The sequence below is a fragment of the Peromyscus leucopus genome, chromosome 5 (assembly GCF_004664715.2).
Source record: "Peromyscus leucopus breed LL Stock chromosome 5, UCI_PerLeu_2.1, whole genome shotgun sequence".
Lineage (NCBI taxonomy): Eukaryota > Metazoa > Chordata > Mammalia > Rodentia > Cricetidae > Peromyscus > Peromyscus leucopus.
In genome coordinates, this window is record NC_051067.1 from 48480677 (window position 1) to 48504141 (window position 23465).

Consider the following 23465-nt stretch of genomic DNA (forward strand, 5'->3'; position numbering starts at 1 on the left):
CTCCTGAGAGCCCTGGTCTCAGGGTTGGGAGGGGAAGGAGGAAATGCCCAGTTCCTGATCCATCCTCTCAGCGCCTGGGAGTCTGTCTTGGTCAGTGTTCTACTGCTATGAAGAAACACATGACCAAGGCAACTCTTATCAAAGAAAGCATTTAACTGGGGGTTTGCTTTACAGTTTCAGAGGTTAGTCCGTCATGGCGGTGGGGGGGGGGCATGGCAGCACACTGGCAGGCATGGTGCTGGGGAAAACAGCTAAGAATTCTATATCCTGATCATCAGGCATCAGGGAGAGAGAGAGATAGCTCAAACCCCCAATGATACACTTCCTCCAACAAGGCCACACCTCCTAAACCTTCCAATCCTTTCAAAACAGTTCCACTTCCTGATGACTATATGAATCTATGGGACCACTCTTTTTTTTTAAATAATTTTTTAAAATATTTTTTATTATTTTAAACAATTTTTAACTTGAAATATATTTTGATCACATTCTTCCACTCCCCAAGTCCTTCTAGATCCTTTCCCCATCTCTACCCACCCAACTTTAAGTTCTTTCTCAAAAAACAAAAACTTAATACAACAACAACAAAAAAACCCCAAACCAAGAAAACACCACCCCAAAAGAAACAAAACAAAACACCAAATTGCAATCAAATAAAAGCATACAAAAAACTGTGGAGTTCATTATATGCTGGTCAACTACTCCTGAACATGAGGCCTGTCCTGGAGTGATTGATATGCCCAGTGTCACTCCATTGGAGAAAACGGATTTTCCCTTTCACAGCAGGTGTGACAGCTTAGTTGTTAACCTTTACCTTAGGGACTAGGTTCTCATTCATTCATTTTTTAAAAAATATAGCCAAGTAAAATGTAATAAGATAAAATAAAAACTATCACATCAAAGCTGGACAGCACAGACCAACAGAAGAAAATGAACCCAAGAGTAGGCACAGGAATCAGAGGCCCACTTGTTGGCACACTCAGGAATCCCATAAAAACACTAAACTAGAAGCAATGATATACACTCAGAGGACCTGGTGCAGACCCAGGCAGGCCCTGTGCATACTAACTCAGACTCTCTGAGTTCAGATGAGCTCATGTTGATTTAGAGGGCCTTGTTTTCTTGGTGTCCTCCATCCCCTCTGGCTTTTATACTCTTTCTGCCTCTTCCACAGGGTTTCCTGAGCTCTGGGGGGAAGGATTTGATGGAGACATTTCATTTAGGGTTGAGTGTTCCAAGGTCTCTCAACTCTCTTTGTAATGTCTGACTGTGGGTCTCTGTATTTGTTCCCATCTGATGCAGGAGGAGGCTGCTCTGATGATGGTTGGAAAAGACACTGATCTATGAGTGTAGCAGAATCATTAGGAGTCATTTTATTACTACATTTTTCCTTTTTCTTTTTTAGACCAGTATTACTTGGTTTTACATTAGGTCCCTGGGCTATCTGGTCACCCAGGCAGTGTTGGGGTGTGGGTTCCATCTCCTGGAGTGGGCCTTAAAGGTCAATTGAGTTGTTGGTTGGTTGTTCACACTGAGTTGTTGGTTGGTTGTTCACACTGAGTTGTTGGTTGGTTGCTCACACTGAGTTGTTGGTTGGTTGTTCACACTGAGTTGTTGGTTGCTCACACTGAGTTGTTGGTTGGTTGTTCACACTGAGTTGTTGGTTGGTTGTTCACACTGAGTTTTGGTTTCACACTGAGTTGTTGGTTGGTTGTTCACACTGAGTTGTTGGTTGGTTGTTCACACTGAGTTGTTGGTTGGTTGTTCACACTGAGTTGTTGGTTGGTTGTTCACACTGAGTTGTTGGTTGGTTGTTCACACTGAGTTGTTGGTTGGTTGTTCACACTGAGTTGTTGGTTGGTTGTTCACACTGAGTTGTTGGTTGGTTGTTCACACTGAGTTGTTGGTTGGTTGCTCACACTGAGTTGTTGGTTGGTTGCTCACACTGAGTTGTTGGTTGGTTGCTCACACTGAGTTGTTGGTTGGTTGCTCACACTGAGTTGTTGGTTGGTTGCTCACACTGAGTTGTTGGTTGTTCACACTGAGTTGTTGGTTGGTTGCTCACACTGAGTTGTTGGTTGGTTGTTCACACTGAGTTGTTGGTTGGTTGCTCACACTGAGTTGTTGGTTGGTTGCTCACACTGAGTTGTTGGTTGGTTGCTCACACTGAGTTGTTGGTTGGTTGCTCACACTGAGTTGTTGGTTGGTTGCTCACACTGAGTTGTTGGTTGGTTGCTCACACTGAGTTGTTGGTTGGTTGTTCACACTGAGTTGTTGGTTGGTTGTTCACACTGAGTTGTTGGTTGGTTGCTCACACTGAGTTGTTGGTTGGTTGCTCACACTGAGTTGTTGGTTGGTTGCTCACACTGAGTTGTTGGTTGGTTGCTCACACTGAGTTGTTGGTTGGTTGCTCACACTGAGTTGTTGGTTGGTTGCTCACACTGAGTTGTTGGTTGGTTGCTCACACTGAGTTGTTGGTTGGTTGCTCACACTGAGTTGTTGGTTGGTTGCTCACACTGAGTTGTTGGTTGGTTGTTCACACTGAGTTGTTGGTTGGTTGTTCACTGAGTTGTTGGTTGGTTGCTCACACTGAGTTGTTGGTTGGTTGTTCACACTGAGTTGTTGGTTGGTTGCTCACACTGAGTTGTTGGTTGGTTGTTCACACTGAGTTGTTGGTTGGTTGCTCACACTGAGTTGTTGGTTGGTTGCTCACACTGAGTTGTTGGTTGGTTGCTCACACTGAGTTGTTGGTTGGTTGCTCACACTGAGTTGTTGGTTGGTTGTTCACACTGAGTTGTTGGTTGGTTGTTCACACTGAGTTGTTGGTTGGTTGTTCACACTGAGTTGTTGGTTGGTTGCTCACACAGGCTTTGTACCACCATTCCCCTAGCATATCTTGCAGGTAGTGTACACCGTTGAGGATAAAGGGTTGGGGCTGGCATGGTGTTCACAGTTGTCTCTTGGTCGTGTGCAGAGGACCTTCCTATGATGTAGGGAGCGAAGGCTCTGTGTAGGCACCAGCTGGACATCTCTACGTTCAACGAACTGTGTGAGCGTCGTCTTCGGCAACGGGGCCTTGGTGTCCGTTTGTGGAGAGCAACCAATAACAAACGATAGTCTTGGTAACAGCCTGGGTTGTTGGGGATTCCCATGGGGTCCCTTTGGCCAACAACTCAATTAGATGTAACCCAATCCTGGTACCGGAAGCTTCATTTGGTGACAAGAGATGGCCAGCTGGACCCTGTTTCCTTATGGGGTCCACTCTAACTCAAACCACCCCAGGCCGTAGCCTGACTACTCCCATCCTTTTGCTGAGTGCCTGCCTCTGCCCTGCTCAGGTTTCCCTTAAAATTTTAACAAGGGCCTCACACTCTCAAATAGCCTCTGCCTGACATGTCACCTGCACGCATTTTTAAAGAGTGACTATGTCCAGATTTGACTCATGGCTCCCACTTCCCTTTGCCTGCGGTTCTGGGTGCCCACTTCCCCTCAGGCTCTCCCCAGCTGCCAGGCCCAGTGGCCACAGTCAGTTGATAATGTCTCACCTCTCAGCACATAGGACAACCCTCCTTGTTCCCACATTTCAGCAGACTGACCTTGACTGCTGAGTAGACTGTTCCTGGACTCCTCTCTGTTCCCCTTTTTTCTTTTAAAAAAAAAAAGAAAACACACAGCGTAACTAAGGGATAATTCACACTCCACATGACTCCCCTGTGGCACTGTGTGTAAAGTTGTACAATTGTCACCGCAATCATCTGTCACCCCAAAAGGAAGTCTTGTGTCCACTAGTGGTCACTTTCTGCCCGCCTTCCAGCCTAGACAGCCACCCGTCCACAGCATGGCTCTGATTTACCCATCAACACCCACGTCGTCTTTTCGTGCAGGTCTTTTGTTTCTGCTGAGCGGCCGTTCTCATTGAGGTCCTTCCATGGCTCTTAACCAGGGCATGTACACCCCCAGTCCAGTGCCAGGCTTTCTGCTGTGCCAGGGCTCCAGGAGGCTCCCCCGGCCTCACAACTCACACTTCTACACCCTCATGCTTCACACCTTCTTAGATTTCCTGACATCTCCACTCCTCTCGTCTCCTGTGTCTTCACACTTCACATCTCGAGGTTCCGCGTCCATGTCTTCACACCTCTCTATAATTCTTTGTATCATCTGCCTCCCTACATCTTGTCAAATCCCCAGAATCCACAAATCCAAGCCCCTCTCCTCTATATCTTCACATCTTTGAGCTCTTCACACCTTCCCATGTCTCCTCACACTCCCTACATCTCAACCTCGAACCTCCCCATACTTCCCCAGTTCTCTCTCCTCACCTCCCTTCCTTTCTTCATCCCTCCTCACATTTTACACCTTTCCTCATCTCCTTGCACTCACATCTTGACACCATCCCACACTTCCCCATAACCCCTCACACTTGCGGTCATCTCCTCAGACCACCCCGTACCTCACATCTCTCCACACCTCCCTCATCTCCTCAGACCTCCCCATACCTCACATCTCTCCACACCTCCCTCATCTCCTCAGACCTCCCTGTACCTCACATCTCTGCACACCTCCCTCATCTCCTCAGAGCTTCTTTTATACATCTCATGTCCTGGGACCCTCCTATACTTTACATCTCTCCACACCCTCCTCTGATAACTCTCTACACCTCCCCTCATCTCCTAGAGCTCCCTGTACCTCACATCTTATACCATTTCCTCACCTTCTTCTACTTCACATCTCTCTATGCCCGCCTTTGATAACTCCTTTCATTTGATGCCTCCCTTTATCTCACACCCCCACACCTCTCAGATCTCCTCACACTGCCCACTTCTCTTCAGACTTTCCTGCACCTCACACTTCCCTATTTTCCTCAGACCTTTGTGCACCTCACACTTCCCTACTTCTACTCAGACCTTTGCACCTCCTATCTCCTCACTTCCCCTCAGACCTTCCTGCATCTCACATTTCCTCACACGTTCCCACTTCTCCTCAGACCTTCCTGCATCTCACGTCTCTCCACCCCTCATGACTGTGCTCATGCCTGGTTAATCTCATGTCTTCTTCATCTCACACTTTCCTGTACTTTACGTCTTCTCTTCCCTCTTCTCCGATTCTTCACTGGTGCTTGTTTAGGGACAAACCTGTCTTGTCTCCAGGTCAGGAGCCAGCTTTTCCTTTCCACGGTTCAGAGGCCGACCAAGTGCCTGGCGCCCGCCCTGTGCAAGTCCTTTGAGCGGCCCATTAGAATTGTTTCCTTACTCTCTTGTTGAATTCCCCTGAACCTGTGGGATGGCGGGAGTCTTCGCCCTGTACCTTTTTTGGCTCCGACTTTGCATCCATCCGGGTGTTCGGGTGTTCGTGCTGTCAACAGCTCTGTAAACTGCAGCAGAGTGATTCATCTTTGTTTGCCTCCCCGACAGGAGCTTCCTCTGCTTCCAGCTGAGTTCCTGCCAGTCATTAGGATCAGTGCAGGCTCAGGGAGATGGGTAGCGGGATAAGAGGTCCCCAGGACGAGAGGTCACACGAGGCTGAGTTTTCATCCATCTTTAAGGAAGCCCCTGCAGACAGTGGGCGCTCAGGACAGCTTGCTTGGACTTATCCTTACCATTTTACAACTTAGTTCAGGCGTATATGTCTTTTAATAAATGAGGACAAAATTATGCTCAAAATGTATTCATATATGCATTGATGTATAAAGCTTGCTATCTATCAAATGTCCCTTCTCCCATCACTTGTATTATTTCCGTTTTAATTGTCAGCGATTTCTAGAAACTTTAGGCAACGTAAGGATGAAGGAAGAGTTCTGAGCACAGCTTGAGGAGCTTGGCTGAATTCAGACAAGATGTAATTGCTGCACATGGAGGGTGGGTGGAGCTTTTTGTTTTTGATCTTGATTTGTTGACTTTGGAGGATCATGGTAGTGTCCTTCTATCATCTGGGATGACTTCTTCCCTTCAGGCAGGGATGAGACCTTAATGGTGAGGTGAGTTAGGGTTGGTAGGTTAGTGTCATCTTTGGTAGTGGCAGGGGAGGGGTGGGACTAGGGTTGGTAGGCTAGTGTCATCTTTGGTAGTGGCAGGGGAGGGGAGGGGCTTTCCTACTTAGTGCATTACTTGGATTCATGTCCAGGGGCTAAAACTTGGATATCATTTTAAACTTTCACTTCCTAATTACTGCTGGCATCATTGTTGGTATTGTTGCTCTTTCTCAGGCTGCTGTGAACATCCCATCTGTACCACAGGACAGTGTTCCCCAGCGTCTGTTCCCTGAGCAGCCATTAGGAAGACTGAGGATTTAAATAAATTTGGAAAACTGCTGTACAGCGTGTTTGTTTCTCTTGGAGACTGATGTTATAGGAGTCTTTTAAAGGCTCTGAGAGTCCCTGTAGGGGAAGGGGCACTGGGCCCCCAACATAGGTCAGTGGGTAAAGATGCTTGCTGCCAAGACTGATGGCCCGAGTTTGATCCCTGGGACCCACATGACAGACTCAGAGTTGTTCTTTGACCTCTACCTGCATGCATAGCACATCTGTGCCCATCTACATGCACACACAAATAATTTAAGAAGATAAACGTTTTTTTCTAATGTTTCTAAATGTATTTACTCACATGACCACATTTCCAATTTCTTCCTTTCTTCCTTTCTTCCTTTCTTCCTTCCTTCTTCCCTCCCTCCCTCCCTCCCTCCCTCCCTCCCTCTCTCCCTTCCTTCCTTCCTGTCCTAGATCTTGTTCTGTAGACCAGGCTGGCCTTGAACTCACAGAGATCTGACTGGCTCTGCCTCCAGAGTGTTGGGATTAAAGGCGTGCGCCGCCGCCGCCGCCGCCGCCGCCGCCGCCGCCGCCACCGCCGCCGCCGCCGCCACCACCCAGCACATTTCCAATTTCTAATACTGCTTATTGTTGATTACCAGTTCTGTTAGAACAGCATAAAGGTTCTATCTCAGAGCCAATCCTCAGGTATGGATGCTGTGCTGAAGCAGGTGAATATTTCGAAGGCTTGTGTGCTGGAAGTTGGAACCTTGTCCTTGATGTGAGACTGGGGATGGATTTTCATGGGTCTTGGCTGGGGTTGTTGGGTCTCTCCTGACTCTGTTCTGTGTGTCCTTCACTGAAAGTGAGCAAGCAGAGCTGTGGGGCCAGGGATTTCTGGAAGCAAAAAGTTGTTTCCTTATTTATAGTTTGTAGTTGGTAGGGCTATACTGCCCATGGGATGGTGCGGCTGTTTTGTATCTCTTGAGTGAGGCCATCATTCTGCAGGTTCCAGAGAAAACAGACACAGCATTGGCCAAGGCTGGGAGTGAGCTGGGATCCCGCAGGAGCCCTGGGTTCACTCTAATCCACTCATAGTCTGTCCCATGTCTTCACCTGACCTAGGCCACACCTACAGCACTGTTGAGAGCAGAGACATCTGGTGGCCCAGTCTGAGGCCGAGTCCACAGCCTGTAAGTCTGTGCTCCCACCTGCTGCACGTAGAGACTTTTTTGGTAGTTCTGTCTACTTGGACCCTTTTCCTTCAGTGGGACTGTAAGCTGCTGAAGGCAGGGCTGGTCTTTGCCATCTCTTTGCTGACAGCATCACACATGGAGCTGAGCTCATTGGATAGGGTCACTCAGTTGTGCCCTGGCTTGTAATGCAGCTCCCGGAGGCACATGGGTGGGGATGGGTAGTCCCACAGTAACGCCACTAGAGCGTTAGGAACTTGTAGATAGTGCGTTAGAGAAAGTTACATACTATGAATGAGCCCCCAACAGCAGCACAGCATCAAACAAAATGATGTATTTCCATGATGAGATCAAGTATCCTTTTTGTATGTGACACAGTCTTGCCTTGACCGGCCTTGAACTTTTGGATCTCCTGAATGCCTGCTTCAAAAACACTCCTTAAAAATAGTGTAATTTCTGTCTTGTCTTCATTGGCTACTTTAATGAAGACTCTTGCTATTTTGTTTTATTTTTCTTCAGTACTAAGCTCAAGACCATGCACATGTTAGGCAAGTACTTGACTGAGCTGTATGCCCAGTCCTTATTTGAGACAGGGTTTCACTGAGTTGCTGAAACTGACCCTAAACTCACTTGTAGCATAGGCAGTCCTTGAACCTGGTACCCTCTTTACCTCAGCTTCCTGAGGCTTCTCAGTGTCAGGGTGCCTGGTACCTGGCTGTAAAAAGAAGGGGACTCCAAGTGATGGTGACATTTTGTTGCTACACACTTTGTTGTTGCCCCAACCTATCATGTTTTTCTGTCGTTGCAGGTGATTTTCAAAGCCAAGTCAAAATATTCTCCAGAATTACTCAAGTATCGGTAAGTACCCCAGAATGTTGCTCCTCGGACAGAGTGAAAGTGTACATGAAACTGTTTCATCAGCTGGAGTGTGTACATTTACCCCTCTGTAAACACCGAACAGCCCTGCAGGGGTCCTGATGGCCTACTGACATGCTCTCCTTGTTCATGATGAGCGCCTGCACATTGATAGGATTTACTGGAGCCCTGTGGAACAATGCGTGTACACACACACACACACACACACACACACACACACACACCCCAAAATACACCCCCAAACCTTCAGAAAGAAATTGCATCAGTACTGAACATATACAGATATGACAGCATTTACATTATATTGGGATCCTGCATGACACAGACTTGATTTAGGTTATACAGGAGAATGTGCATAGGTTCTGTGCAAATAAGCATATGTAAGGGTTGTCTAGGCGTCCTTGGATTTTGGTATCTTTGGTGTCCTGGAATCAATCCTCTGTAGATACTGAGAGATGACTGTGTATGTAATGAGGATTCTACAGACAACATTTATTCAACACTCAGTTGAAATGCTTTTGATCGTGTGTGTGTGTGTGTGTGTGTGTGTGTGTGTGTGTGTGTGTGTGTGTGTGTCTGTATCAGTGTATTTATGTTTATGGGGATGCCCAAGGAGGCTGGAGATGTTAGATCCTTTGGAGCTGGAGTTATATGGATGCCTGCTGTGGGTGCTGGGAATTGAACTCAGGTCCTCTGTGTGGAGGCCCACAAAGGTTTCCTAGTGGGACATGAGCTTGCTTTACTCAGAAGAGCTACATTAGAGGATTGCTTGACCATGTGCATGATTTCTAGGTGATTGGAAGGATTTGTACTTGGCTGAGCTAGGGGAGGTCTTTGCTCCACCCCTTGGCATTCCTATAAAAAGCCCTTTAGAAGGGCCAGGAGGGGCTGGTGGATAAGGATCCAGGCCCTCCTGAGGCTATCCTGTGTTTCTCTTTCTCTCCACTCTATCCTTCTATCTATATCTCTTATCCCTCACTCCTCAAGAGTACCTTGGGGTAAAATGTGGGAGCCGGTCTCCCACACCTCTGGATAAGTAATACACTCTCTTAACCACAGAGCCATCTCTTCAGCCTCCAAGAAGAGTTACTTTTTTATCCCCAGTCTGTATCTAGGAAACAAATTCGGAAAACTGTGCACGGATTGAGAGTCCATGCCCGACATTGTCTGTCCCACAGTTTGTCTGTTCTGACTTCTGTCTCTGCTGTTATGTGGTTCTGTGTGTTTCCATCACACCATTGACCCGGAGCTTTGGAATCCATTAAGATGCTGGGATGTTGGAGCCAGGAGGTGGAGTAGCCTTAATCTCAAAATCACAAATACCCTCAACCCTGAAACACCTGAATGTGCATATGAAACAGAAGTGATTTTTGTTGTTGTTTACACTTGGGGTCTGTTCCCCAGCTATCTCACTCGAATGTTACATTCCCAGCTTTTTAAAACAACTTTAAAACAATTTTATAATTAATTGATTGTATTTGGGATTAAACCAGGGCTTTGCATAGTCACAAGCATTTTGGATGAGGGATACTCAGTTTGTAGGCGTAGAAAGCTGCCTAAAGGTAACAAACCAGCTCATCTGTGCTTGCACTGTAATTTCCCATTCGAGTACTAACCAGGCTGACCCTGCTTAACTTCTGTGGTTTCTGGATTAGTGATGTTCAACCCATGTTGACACGTGGAAAGAAGTGAAAACTCCTGAGGCTGCCTCCTCTTGTAGTCCCTCCATCTCACAGGACCTGCAGTGATGTCCGAGTTCCGTGTCTTCCAGACAGAGCATTTGAACATCTGTACTCCGACCTCCTTTCCTTTTCTGTTTTGGTGGGGTAGGGGTGGAGATCTGAGATGGTGTTTCAGCCCCCCAGGGCCAGTGTCCAACCCAATCACATACTCCTTCTGGTATTTGGGACCTCATTTCTCTGGGCCACGTGGCTTGTCCCTCCTTCCAGGGTGTACACACACACACACACACTCTGAGCTCCTTGTCATTAGACCTGGCTGGCTGTGTGGTCCCCCCTTTCATCAGATGGGCTGGAGATGCATGTGGCTCTGGGTACAGGGCTGTGCAGAGGCATCCATGGTCCTTTCTGTCTACCTGGAAAGATGTCCTCTGTCCATGCCAAATTGTCTCCAACAAGAGGATGTTGTATTTTGGGAGCCAGAGGGAGCCAGGTTCAGGTATCTCATATAGGGCTTTGGGTTTGAACCCTTCCTCCTGAGGTAAGGGTTCGAGGCTGGCCTCCAACTCATTCCAATGTCACTGAAGATGACCGTGAACTTCCAGTCTTCTTCTGTTTCCACATCTCAAGTGCTGGGATGACAGGCATGCACCACTGCTCCCAGCTAACACAGCACTGGGACTCAAACCCAGGGCCTCATACATGCCAGGCAAGCATGCTAACAGCTGAGCTACATCCCCAGTCCCCTTCTTCCATTTCAAAACGTACACAACAGAGGCAGGAAGCCCTGCCTGCTTGGTGTGAACACAGCCAGGCCTCAGGCTCTGGACCTTGTATAGGTGGAGGCAGGCATGAGTTGATTCTTCATCTCTTTGGTTCTAAGCCATGAGAAACCTGTGGAATTTAAGTGTAAGGGACTCAGAAAAGCAGAGAAAATGGAGCATGCATGTCTGTTGGTATGAGAAGGTCAGAGTCAGCGAAGGTCTCTGTGGCAGCTGCTGCATTGAGCTACAGGCTGTACTGGAAGCCAGAGAAAAAGGCCTCTTGGGATCATGGCTTCTAACTAGTATTGAAATTACAGACATAGGCAACCTGCACCAGTCTAGTGTGTGTGTGTGTGTGGGGGGGGGGTGTATGTACATGTATATATGAATCCACTTGTGCACCCAGAGGAGGACATTGACATGGTGTGTCCAGATCTGCCCCTGTTCTTATTCCTTTGAGGTAGTCTCTCACTGAATCTGGAGCTAGGCTGGCAGCCACCAGTTCCCATCGGTCACCCTCCCCACCCCCAGTCACTGGGGTTACAGGTGTGTATAGCCATGCCCATTTTGTGTATGTTCTGGGGATTTGAACTGATGGATTACCTACTGAGCCAAGCTCCCACACCAGTCCATTTTTGAGCCCCATGATTTCACTCCTTTGTGCGTGTCTATCATGTGGGTCTGTCAGAAGAGAACGTAACATGGGGAACGTGAGAGGAACCTGAGGCTGAGGCCCTGAGTGTCAGTGAGTGTGAGCAGTCGGCCTCACCTGTGCACAGGCCTCTTGCACACGTGTAGCTCTGGAAAACTGTAGGATGAAATTGCCAGTGAAATGAATGGTTTAGGGCTTGGGCTCTGTTGTTTGATAAGAACACTCACCGAGGGTGTGCAGTGTCCTGGGTTCAATCCACAGTACTATGAAAGAAAAATAAGAAAAAAGAGGGCAGTTTTTATCCATTTAACCTTTCTTAGTTGCTGTGGTCTTGCCGTGGTAGATTTGTATTGTGGTTTCCTTGCAGTGTTAGAGCTCAAATCTGGTCTCTGTGCTAGGCAAGTGCTCAGCCACTTAGCAATGTTCCCAGCCCAGCTGCGGCAGAGTGGTTTTTGTTTTGTCTTGTGTTTTTTTTTTTTTTTTTTAAACCTTTCATTTTACACATGAGTGTTTTGCTTGTGTGTACACTCATGTGTGCCTGGTTCCAGTAAAAGCTAGAAGTCAATTCTTGGGGCTGGAGTTACAGACCATTGTGAGCTGTCATGTGGGTACTGGGAATTAAACCCAGGTCCTCTGGAAGAGCAGCCAGTGCTCTTAATTGCTGAGCCATGTCTCTAGTACCCATGGCAAGTTTTTACTCACAGAGAGAGAGCACTCTGCAGCTGGTGAGCTCGGGGTGGGATGGGGGCATAACCCATATGCAAATGATTGTATTAAATATATATACATCTGGCCAGGTGGCAGTGGCGCACACCTTTAATCCCAGCACTCAGGAGGCAGAGCCAGGTGGATCTCTGAGTTTGAGGCTAGCCTGGCCTACAGAGCGAGATCCAGGACAAGCACCTAAACTACACAGAGAAACCCTGTCTCGAAAAAAAACAAAACAAAAAAAGTGTGTGTGTGTGTACATAGCCAACCTTTAACATTTGCGAGGGGTAGATTCTGTGACCCAGAATGTGTAGCTAATATGAGGTAACAGATCGTGGTGTGTCTGGTCTTCCCCAGGTTACCCCTCTACCTGGCCTCACTGTTCATCAGCCTTGTTTTCCTGCTGGTGAATCTGACCTGTGCTGTGCTGGTGAAGACAGGAACCTGGGAGAGGAAGGTCATCGTCTCTGTGAGAGTGGCCATCAATGACACACTCTTCGTGCTGTGTGCCATCTCTCTCTCCATCTGCCTCTACAAAATTTCCAAGATGTCCCTGGCCAACATCTACCTGGAGTCAAAGGTAACATGGGAATGTGGTCGAATTCCTTACCCTGAAAATGGCTTCCTGATTTGCACTTAGGACACAGCAGGTCTTGCTCACCCTGCGGCTCACTGAACTTCGTGTGAACTTTTGTTTCTGGGTGACTTAGCATATGTTAGGTAGTAAAGTCTCTGGGAAAGTTCAGTCTGGTTCAGAACTACATGTGTTTAACTGTTGACTTATTTTTGTGGCACTGGAGGTCAAAGCCAAGGCCTATGCATGCTAGGCAAGCATCAACCACTGGGTTGCAGCCCTGCACATTGGAAAAATTTTTATTTGGAGACAAGGTCTTTGTAAGTTGCCCAGGCTGGCTTTGAACTCAGCACAGGCTAGCCTCAAACTCGTGATCCTCCCACCTTAGGCTTCTGAGTCGTTAGGACTAGAGGAATGTGCCATTAGGCCTGGCGGAACCACATCTTAACTGTCTAGTAGGATAGCTGTACAAACAACACTAATAGCAAGCATGTGTCCAGTGTTGACTATGGTCCTGGCCCCTTGATAAACACCCTTTTGGGAGAGGGTAATGGGATCAAACTCAGAGCCTCTTGTGTATTAGGCAACATCTGTACCACTCAGCTCTATTCCCCAGCCTTTAAAAAACAAATCATCTTAGGACAGGGTCTCACCATGTTGCCTAGGCTGGCCTTGAACTCAGGCTGGACTTAACTTGTGATCCTCCTACTTCAGCTACTGCCGCTGTAGCTGGGATTAGGGGCTGACACCTCCAGGCCCGACTTGATGAGCATTTTTAGTGCCTGAGCTAATGTCAGCCTCCCATCTCCATGGGAGTGGGTAGTGTGTTAGATCCCCACGTAATGGATAAGGAGACAGCCATGCACAGAGAGGTCAGGAAGCTTGTCCTAGGTCAGGGAGGGAGGGCCAGGGCTCATGGCCTTCCAATACCTGTTGTGTCTCTGTGGTGACCCAGATTCAGCCTCTCCTTGTTGGTAGGAATATTCCCAGCACTTGGTCCTGGATAGCCAGGGGCCTGGCCCCTCCCCTCCGTCCTTACCCTCATCACGCCTGTGGCCTGGCCCTGTCGTTGTGAAGATTGTGATTACTCCAGCGCCTGCTGCCCTGTGACAGACCTGCTATTGCCTTCCTCTGGGACTCTGGCCTGAAGACTGCAAGGCCGCTGGGATCCTGCCATGTTGTCTGGAGAACTGGTCAGGAGCTGAAAATCTGTCTCCAGCTCTCACAGGGCACCCAGCGATTCAGCTGGATTCATGCAAACCCCACACCTTAGCTGGGCCAGTTCTTTCGTTTGTAAATTTTGATGAATTTTACACTTAATTTTTGCCATCAAGGTTATTATCTTACCTTTAATACATGAGTTATGAGTAAAATTTTGTGAAATAAAAGTGTAGCTTTTAAAAGGAAGGATTAAATCATAGACTGTCAGATATTAGCTGACCCCTGTGACAATATGGATGATACTTTGATTTAGTTAATGACTCCTCCGCACAGGACGCAAGTCAGCCCTGCTTTCCTTTGGTTCTGTTAACTAGCTGGGGAGTCCTTTAACTGTCTGCAGAAACTGATAAAGCTTCATAAAGAGGGATAAGTCGCAGATACTCAAGTGACCCCATCCCAGAGACCAAGCAGGACTCCTGTGCTCCCAGCCTAGAAGGTTCTAGGCTTTGAACAAGGCCGTATGCATCCTGACTAGGGCTTGCCGGCTGTACAAGGCAATCAGCTAGGATCTTGTTACTGAACAGTGGGACTTAAGAGATCTCATGAGCCTTTTGACATTCTGGCTCTTAAGATCAGGGCCTTGTAGGCCGGGGCAATGCCTCAGCCGGTAAGGTACAAACACAAGGGACTGGCTCCGATCCCGCCAGAAGCCGCATTAGGACCGGAGCGCAACATCATGTCCTCGTGATCCCAGTGCTCAGCAGAGGAGACAGGAGGATCAGCAAGCTCCAGGGACAGTGAGACCCTTTCTCAGAAACAGGGTAGAGTGTGATCGAGGAAGACACTATGAGACACACATACACCCAAAGGCCTCGGGGAAGGCCCGTAGTTAATCCTCTTAGCGGCATCTTCCCAGTCTCCAGTTTTAGATGGAGGTAACGGAAGTCTGAGAGGAAGGGGTGCAGAAGTAGCAAGGCCTGGGGTGCAGTGCTCTGGCAGAACTGGCTACCTGCCAAGGCTGTCAATTATCAAGGCTTCCTGGGTGACACCAGGGGAAGGAAGGGGCTGGTGCATCTGCAGTGGCCCATTCCTGTCGCTTTGTCTTCCAGGGTTCATCGGTGTGTCAGGTGACTGCCATCGGGGTCACCGTCATCTTGCTCTACGCCTCGAGGGCCTGCTACAACCTCTTCATCTTGTCATTTTCTCAGATCAAGAATGTCCACTCCTTTGATTATGACTGGTACAATGTATCAGACCAGGTCAGTGGGGCATGGCAAGGTGCTGTGGGATGTGGTGAGGTGCTGTCTCGGGGGGCCCAGGTCAGTGGGACCAGGTTAGTAGGACGCAGTGAGTGCTGCCTGCTGGAAGGCCAGACTCCGTTTCTGCTGTTGTACAGTGCTGGGTATACAGAAGGAAATAGGTATCTTCCCTGCCCCATGGGAGTTGATGGGTCACTGATGTGCAGATACAGATAAACCTGTGTTGTGTAGAAATGAACCCCTCTAATAGGACTCTATTGGATTGCTCTGCAATACTCCTTAGTGTTATCTAGAACAACAGCAAATACCCCAAAGTGTGTAAGTCCAGGTATAAAAATCCTACCAGTGCTCACAGCTGGAGCTGATTTAAGACAGTGAGATAAAAATAAAATGACCTCAGTGAGCTAAATCTATGATGGCTAGATCCCTGGGAAAGATGAAACCATGGCTGTAACCTAGTAACCCTGGCCAAGCCTGCCCCACGGGTGCAGCAGGGAGAAAGCTGGGCAAGGATGCTCAGGTCCTTGTGCCGTTTGAGAAAAACCAGACATGAGGTCTTTAGACCACCCCACACAGTGGAAGATTATAGAGATGTTCATCATACACATAAGGGTTTTCATGAGCAGACCAGTAGCATCGGTACGTACACGTTCAAACCATCACTACTGTTCTTGACCTGTTCATCTTTCCAAACTGAAGCTTCATCAAGCAACAGATTTGGTCTTAACAAGTTACTTCCATTTTTCTTTCCATCAAGAACTGTTTGGGGTGTGATGGTTTTGAAATGCTTGTTTTTGTTGTTTCAAGCATCTATGCCTTCTTGGGGAAAGGCAGAGACAGCACTGGGCTGGGCTGTGGTGGTCTAGGAAGAGGAGGCGACATGAGTGCCATCACCCTGGGAAAGAGCGAGGCAGCTTCCAGCACGATGCGCTAGAGGCGGCTTGAGGACCAGGCTGTGGCTCAGTGTTAGCTTCCCTGAAATGGGCTGAGAAGCTGCCCCATCTGGTGTCTGTCTACTCTGGAACCTTCTCTCCATGAAACCTCCATGGCCCTCCCCTTGGGCATTGCCTTGCTCAGAGGACTCTTCCTGGACAAACTGCCTGTGGTCAGCTCTCATGGAGAGCAGGGTGTGGCTGTTGTGATAGGACTCGGCACAGACAAGCTGCTGTCCATTAGGAGGAGTCTGGGCTGGGGTGTGGGCTCTGGGTTCATCCCCTGAACTCCAAAAGTGAGTGAGTGGCCCGTCGTAAATAACCATCCGTAATGGTTTCTACCGTCCTCCAGCTGAGGGAGGCCTGACCCATCGCTGTGACCAGGTTTCACAATGTAGGCTTTAGGGGGAGCACGTCACTGTAGCTAGGAGTGTCCTCTGCTCTGTGTCCTCCATCACTGGTTGCCTGAGGTCTCAGGACTTCATTTTCCCCGCTCTGGAACAGGCAGATCTGAAGAGCCAGCTGGGCGACGCGGGCTATGTAGTGTTCGGCGTGGTGCTTTTCGTGTGGGAGCTCTTACCCACCACCTTGGTGGTGTACTTCTTCCGAGTCAGAAATCCCACGAAGGACCTTGTAAGTACCCGCTGTCTGTTTGCTGGCATCCCTAATCCTCCCGAAACTGGCAATTAGGATTTTCCTCCCAGCTTTTCAGTGAAGCTTCTTGGATTCCATTGTCAGGTAGGTCATCCATCACCCTTTCAACTAGAATCTTCTTTCCCCTTAATTCTCTTAAATGTGTTTGGGGGTTTAGCTTTATTTTACAAAAGAAATGAAAGTTAAGGTACATCTCATGGCCCGGGGACTAGTGATTCCTAATGCCACACAGTATTTAGTGTCCTCCAAACACATATACGCTGCCCTTTTAGCAGAAGATGGAGGGCTGGAGATACGGCAGTTGGTAGAGTGCTTGCCTAACATGCATGAAGCCCTGGGTTTGCTCCTCAGTACCACATAAAACCAGGCATGTAATCCTAGCACTGGGGAGATAGAAGCAAGAGGATCAGAGGTTCATTCATCCTTAGCTACATAGTGAGTTCAAGACCAGCCTGAGCTACATGATACCTCATTTGAAAAAGACTGTTTAAAAAAAAAAAAAAAAAGCAAGATGGGGACTCACTTTATCCCCAGAGTGACAACGGCTCATCAGAGAGTGGGAGAGCAGTGCAGTGGCATCAGAGTGACCGTGCTAAAGCCACCCACTTGTGTTTGGCCACATCTGTTGAACCAACCCTATAGAAGAGAAAACCAAGTCAAGTTCAGAATCCCCTGGAAGCCTTGCTGCACCGTACAAGCTAGAGTACAGCTTTGCTTTCCTGAGCCACACACTCAGGAGCGGGGCCAGTGTGAGCAGTGACGGAGGCACAGAATGGTGCACATAGACACGGCACAGCTCCTGCTCCATACCCGGGTCACAACAGCCTGCTGCTCTTTCCCCTACTCACCTCTGGGTGGTCACTGCTGACCCAGGCACAGGAAACAGACCAGGGTGAGGTGCGAGATGAAGTACAACTTGGCTGTGCCTTCCTTGCCAGGACGGACTTCAGCCATGTCTATTTGCATTTTTTTGAGAATGTGGTTTGGGGCAAAAGGATGAAAGGATGGAGGGAGGGTCCTGAAGGAGGAAACTCCCGGGAGCCTGTGTGATTATACAGGTGTGTCTCCACATGGACTGTCTGCTTTAGTTTGGGGAACTCTGTTGTTTTGAGACAATCCTGCTGTAGAACACAGGCTGGCCTTGAAATAAAACCTTTTGCCTCAGCCTTCCAAGTGCTAGGATTATAAGCATGAATGACCATGCCTGGCTATTTTGACATATAAGTGAGAAATGAAAACAGTGATTTATTATTGGAAATACGAGCTATGGATTTCATTGTGATGTTTATATAGGCATATATTTTGTTCATCTTCTCCCCCAGTGACCCTCTCTCCCTCCCACTGACCTCCTTTGTCTCACCAACTAGTCTGTCCTCTTCCTACTTTCAGGTCCTTTTTTCACGCACTGCCTATAGATCCCAAAAGAAAACAGCCCCCCCCCTCCTCCATGCTGTATTTTGGGGACTGAGGATGGTAGCTCAATTGGTAGAGTGCTTGCCTAGCACGTAGGGAACCGTGGGTTCAATTCCAACACCCGAGAGGTAGCAGGAGGAAAAAAATCAAAAATTCAAGGTCATCTTTGGCTATTAAGGTTGAGGCTAGCCTGGGATACACGAGACCCTGTCTTTAAAACAAACAGAAAAAGCAAACACAGCACATTGAACACTCTAGCTAATGACAGTACTTCTTCCTCATGCTAGCAGGCAGTTGTCTGCACAGATGCTAAATGACAACATCTTCTTCTAGACCAACCCTGGGATGGTTCCCAGCCATGGATTCAGTCCCAGATCTTATTTCTTTGACAACCCCCGAAGATACGACAGTGATGATGATCTTGCCTGGAACGTTGCTCCTCAGGGACTTCAGGGAAGGTAAGAGCCTGTTCCTGTTGGAGAGTGCTAGGCCACTGGAACAGATTGAACTGGAAGACTACCCCTGCATAGAGCTGTCCTGCAGGGTCAGGTTCACCATGGGATGTAGCCAGGTGTGGGAGAAAACAAATGCTCTTTAAAAGATTCCCTCCTGCAGCATTTTTCCTAGTCACTATTCCATGGAATGCTTAATAGTTGTGCTGATTTTCAAGAAGTCAACCTTATAAGACTTCTCCGAACCTACCCAGAGAGAGCCAGGGCATTTGCTGCTGGAATCACTCAGTGGAACATGACCTGGGACATCCAGTCAGACATCTCAGATCCTCTTCTAAAGGCAGAGAATACATAATAAATCACTAGAGTGATTATGTTATAAGAACCAGAATTTGAAATTTGTGATTCTTAAATAGTTCTTTACTAAGGTATTCACAAATGTCACCTCATTCAGTGTTTGCTACAGCCCTGTGAGTTCAGTATAATTGAGTTCTCATGGTTCAAGACCTGTCTGTGGGATTCCCTTTGCTGGGTAAGCAGTGTGGCTGGCCTTGGTGCACACTCAGTGCCAGAGCACATGGGGACTGCCCTCTTTTCTTGAAAGTTCACTAGCAGACTGGGCTCAGTCTATTTTGGGGGTGGGCACTTACACATGGTAGCATTCACAATGGTGTATGCACTCAAGACAGTAAACTAAGCTGGACCTGGCTGCCTTCCATGAGTTCCAGAGTCCTAGGAGATAACAGCTAGGAGAAGGAGGACGAGAAGCACCTGCTTGCCAGGGCCAGGAGCCCCTTCATGGCTTTGGTTCCTCTTCTCTCTGTGCACTCAATCTGCCCAGTGCTCAAAAAGCTGTGCTTGCTTTTCACTCTGTATAACTAACAGTGAAAGGCCTTGGAAATGGGAAAAGGGCTCTGAAAGGACCTTGGTTTGAGATACAGAGCTGAAGCAGAACACATTATATCACATAAAAACCAAAAACAAGGTAGCTGTTCGGGAAAAACACAGAGCAGCCATGTGTAAAGTACAGACTCTGGAAACAAGCCAACTACAAAGATTTCTCAAGGTCAAAAGTTACCCCCCCAGAGTTTGAGCTCCATTCTTCCTAAAATAGTTCTCTTATCTAGCTACCCCGCTGGAGCATCCCTAACCATTACTTGCCAATAGTTACCAAGAGCAGAGAGGGGAGTATTTCACCCTATACACAGAGCGAGAAAAGACCCTTTTCCATGTGAGAGGAAAATAAAAACAGTATTTTGAGTTCTAATGAGATCTTAGATATTGCTCTTGAGGACTTGTGTAGGTGTTCACTGAACCCTGACAACAGCCCAACACGGAAGTTACTGATGTCACTCCTGTCCAATAGATGAGGAACTTGAGACATAGAAGTTATCAGTCCGAAACACATGGGTAGTGAACTATAATGCCACCTTGGGGTTCAGACACAAGTTTTTGCTAAAACTATGTTCTCCACAGTGGCTAACTTTAGGTTCTAGTGGTTCCAAACTTTTGAGCACTGTAGGGTTCAGTGGACTTGAATGCAGGCTGCCAGCACTGTGGGTAGCTGTTTGGTGGGAAAATGGGCTTCAAGACCCAGCGTGAAGAACTCAGGTCTGTTGCTAAACTACACAAGCCACGTGGACACAGTACACACAGTATACTGTGTCAAGCCACTGAACTGGTTTTGTTTGTTTGTTTCAAGTTTTGCTCCAGACTACTACGATTGGGGACAACCGAATAACAGCTCCCCGGCACAAGCAGGAACTTTGCAACAAGACTCCACTTTGGATCTAGACAAAGCCAGCCAAGGGTAGCACCAGGTGCCAGTCCTGTGGAAGAGTCCTCTGTTGAAAACCTCCAGCCAGACAGACTGGATGACAGCTGAGTTTTTAGGACACCTTTCCTTATGAAACAGGACTCAGTTTTTCTGCTATAGCTTTCTCATGGCTAGAATGGACTAAGCAATAATTTAGAGTGATAAACCCTTACTTTAGTATTAGCAGAGAGCCTGGCTATTTCAGTGGGTATAATTTAAACTTAAAGAGATTCTGTACTTTTATAAAGATGTATTTTATATAACTTAAATACTAATGCTAAAGTATACTAGGTTTTTCCTTGATTGTTATTGTAATGTATGTTGTAGTTTGCACAGATTTTCATGCATAATTCACTTTAAAACGTATAGAATACGTGTTCTAATAGTTTAAAGCTTTTGGACAAAAGTTTCCTCAAGCCTTACCTCTGAAGGTCACTGTGATCGTGAGCTCCACATTGGTAGACTCCTTTACCTGCCACTCCAGTGTTGAAAGTTAAGAGGAAGCAGAGTGTCACGGTCTGTATGTCCATGGTAGTAGTTTCTCTTGAACTTTGCCCGGTCTGGTGCTGCTTCTTCCAAGAGCACTACTACAAGCACTCCAGTAACAAGTGGATACTGTCAAGATGTAGTTGCCGACACTACTCAGCCTCCTCGGCTGTGTGTGTAGCCATGTTGTATACTTTCCTTCAGCCCAGTGTAACTGAATACTCACTACCTCAGTAGGATGGCAAGATTGCCTTCCCTGACTCAGCCCGTGCTCCCTATAGTCAATGACAAGCCAAGAGGTCCCCACAGAGTGTTAACAATAAATATTTCTGGCCCTCGAGCTAAAGGACTGTGGACTCCCGACAGCTTCTCTGTAAAACATGCCTGTTACTTGTAGGAGACTGACATGCCTGTTATTTTAAAATAGTACTCTGTCTGTTGAAAGCTATGTGTATGAAAAAGTGGGTTCTGCCTATGTGGTAGCAGGACCCCTCTTTCAGCCAGAAAGCATTCCAGACAATGATCCATCCCCATGTGCTATCTCAGGGCTCTGAGAACCAAATGGCCATCCCGGAGGCTGATTGCTCTGGCTCCTCACAAAATGCATCATCTGGTCACCAGAGCCAAAAGACAAGTCTCGCTCACAGGCTCTGGCCCACTTCACACATTTCTGCTGTCCTAAGGTTTAGTAAAAACCCATCTTGGGGATTTAACAGGGACAAGCCCACTTTCTCCCATTTAGATGTATTTAAAATTGGGATCCCAAATTTCACACGGGTTGTGATTGGGTTTTCATTGTATAGCACACACAGCTGAAGACTCTGCATAGCCCACGTCTTTGATTTTGAGTATGAGCAAACATCTGGGCTCCAACCATTTAAAATAGTTATTAGCCAGGGTGAATTCCATACTGAAGCAAAGCCGGCACGAGCTGCCTATATCAGTAGTTTACAGTAACAGTGTACAAGACAGCTTATCTGTCGCTATCCCTGCAACAATTCGGCTGTTGCAGCCAGTGCCCACAGCCCCTGTGTCCTTGTCTCCAGCAAGTCTGTATCCATCAGCAGCCAAGGGCAAGGCTTTCTGAAAAGCACAGCATCATCAAGATAGTGCTGTATGCACTCATTTTGTAGCACATGCACACTTTACAATTGTCTATAAGAAAACAGACACCCAGCATTAGCCAACAAGCTATGATCCACTTTATGATAAAGTTGTCAGCATTCATGGCAGCTATTTTTCACTGGAAAAGACAAAATGATGTCTATTGACTCTCACCATTTTTTTTTAATGGTTTTTTGAGACAGGGTTTCTCTGTGTAGCTTTGCACCTTTCCTGGGACTCACTTGGTAGTCCAGGCTGGCCTCGAACTCACAGAGATCCACCTGGCTCTGCCTCCCAGAGTGCTGGGATTAAAGGCGTGCGCTGCCGCCGCCGCCGCCGCCACCACCACCCGGCACCATTTTTTTTTTTTTTTTTTTTAAAAGAGACTAACTCTTAAATGCTGTCACCACAGGCTGGAATATAAACACGGTGGCTGTGGGTCTCATGTAGGGAAGGTGTTCTGAGTTGCCTTTGAGCCTTCTCCCTTACTTTCTCTGCTAACGAAACTTCCTAATGTGTTAGATTAAACCTAGGAAAAGAAAAGTTCATGTGTACACCACCATGAAATTAAAACCCTGGTAATATTAAGCTTAAAGTGCATGGGGCCATGCATGGTATTATGCTTGTAATCCCAGCACTAGGTCAAATTTGAGGCCAGCCTGGGCTATAGAAATACTCTGAGATGAACAAGTACATGGGACAGAGGGAATACCACTGAAAATGTGGTAAATGTGGTACCAGCATTGAGGTCTGCTGTAACAAGGCCAGGACACACAGTTTCTGAATGCTGGAAGTGTCATTTGCCCACACAGCTAATGATTCTGGCCAAGCTATGTTCATACCTATCATTGATTGGCACATATTCCTTTGGACAGTTAACATCTGAGTGTTATGAGTTGTGAACTACAAGTTATTATAGCATACATCCCAGTCACAGTTATGAATTATTTTCTGTGGCTGCCACAAGGATGGAATCCAGGGCCTTACTCATATATGGCAAATGCTCTACCACTGAGCTGTATTCTCAGCTCTTGTTAACTCAGTCTTGACTACCAGACACACTCATAATAACTGTTCTGCCCCATGTTTATCTGCATAGATCAGGTAAATCCTAGTGTACCTCAAATTCCTCCTTCACTAAAACTCAACTGCTTTTTGTGAACTGTAGTGTTGAACCAAGACTTCACCCCTATGAAGAGCAAAAGAAGCATTAGTCACTGTGGGTGCTTCAGAAGCACTATGAGAATCTCCTTTGGGTCTACACTGTGTATTACTAGAATATTGTGTACCCATATGCATGTGTACCTGCACAGTGGCCATCAGATCTCGGCCTTACTCCTACTAAGCAAGTGCTTTGCCACTGGGCTACATACATTCCAGCCCGTTGTTTGTTCTACAAGGTTACAAATAATTTATCAAGATTTATTATTAAAGTTAAGCCAATTATTCTAGAAAAAGGATCCTTTCACTTTTATTGGGCAGAGATCTTAAGAGACTGGGG

The 23465-nt window shown here is 47.2% G+C and overlaps 1 protein-coding gene across 1 annotated transcript in view; it reads left to right on the forward strand.

Moving 5' to 3' along the window:
* Nucleotides 1–21209, forward strand: part of Gpr137b (G protein-coupled receptor 137B) — a 33625-nt gene extending 12416 nt beyond the window's left edge. Inside the window, exons 2-7 of the mRNA XM_028859772.2 lie at nt 8243–8292; nt 12471–12693; nt 14958–15107; nt 16544–16672; nt 18440–18564; nt 20261–21209. Of these exons, the coding sequence (XP_028715605.1) occupies nt 8243–8292; nt 12471–12693; nt 14958–15107; nt 16544–16672; nt 18440–18564; nt 20261–20372 (789 nt within the window). The 3' untranslated portion in view covers nt 20373–21209. The remainder of the gene's footprint in view (nt 1–8242; nt 8293–12470; nt 12694–14957; nt 15108–16543; nt 16673–18439; nt 18565–20260) is intronic.
* Nucleotides 21210–23465: the final 2256 nt, after the last annotated feature.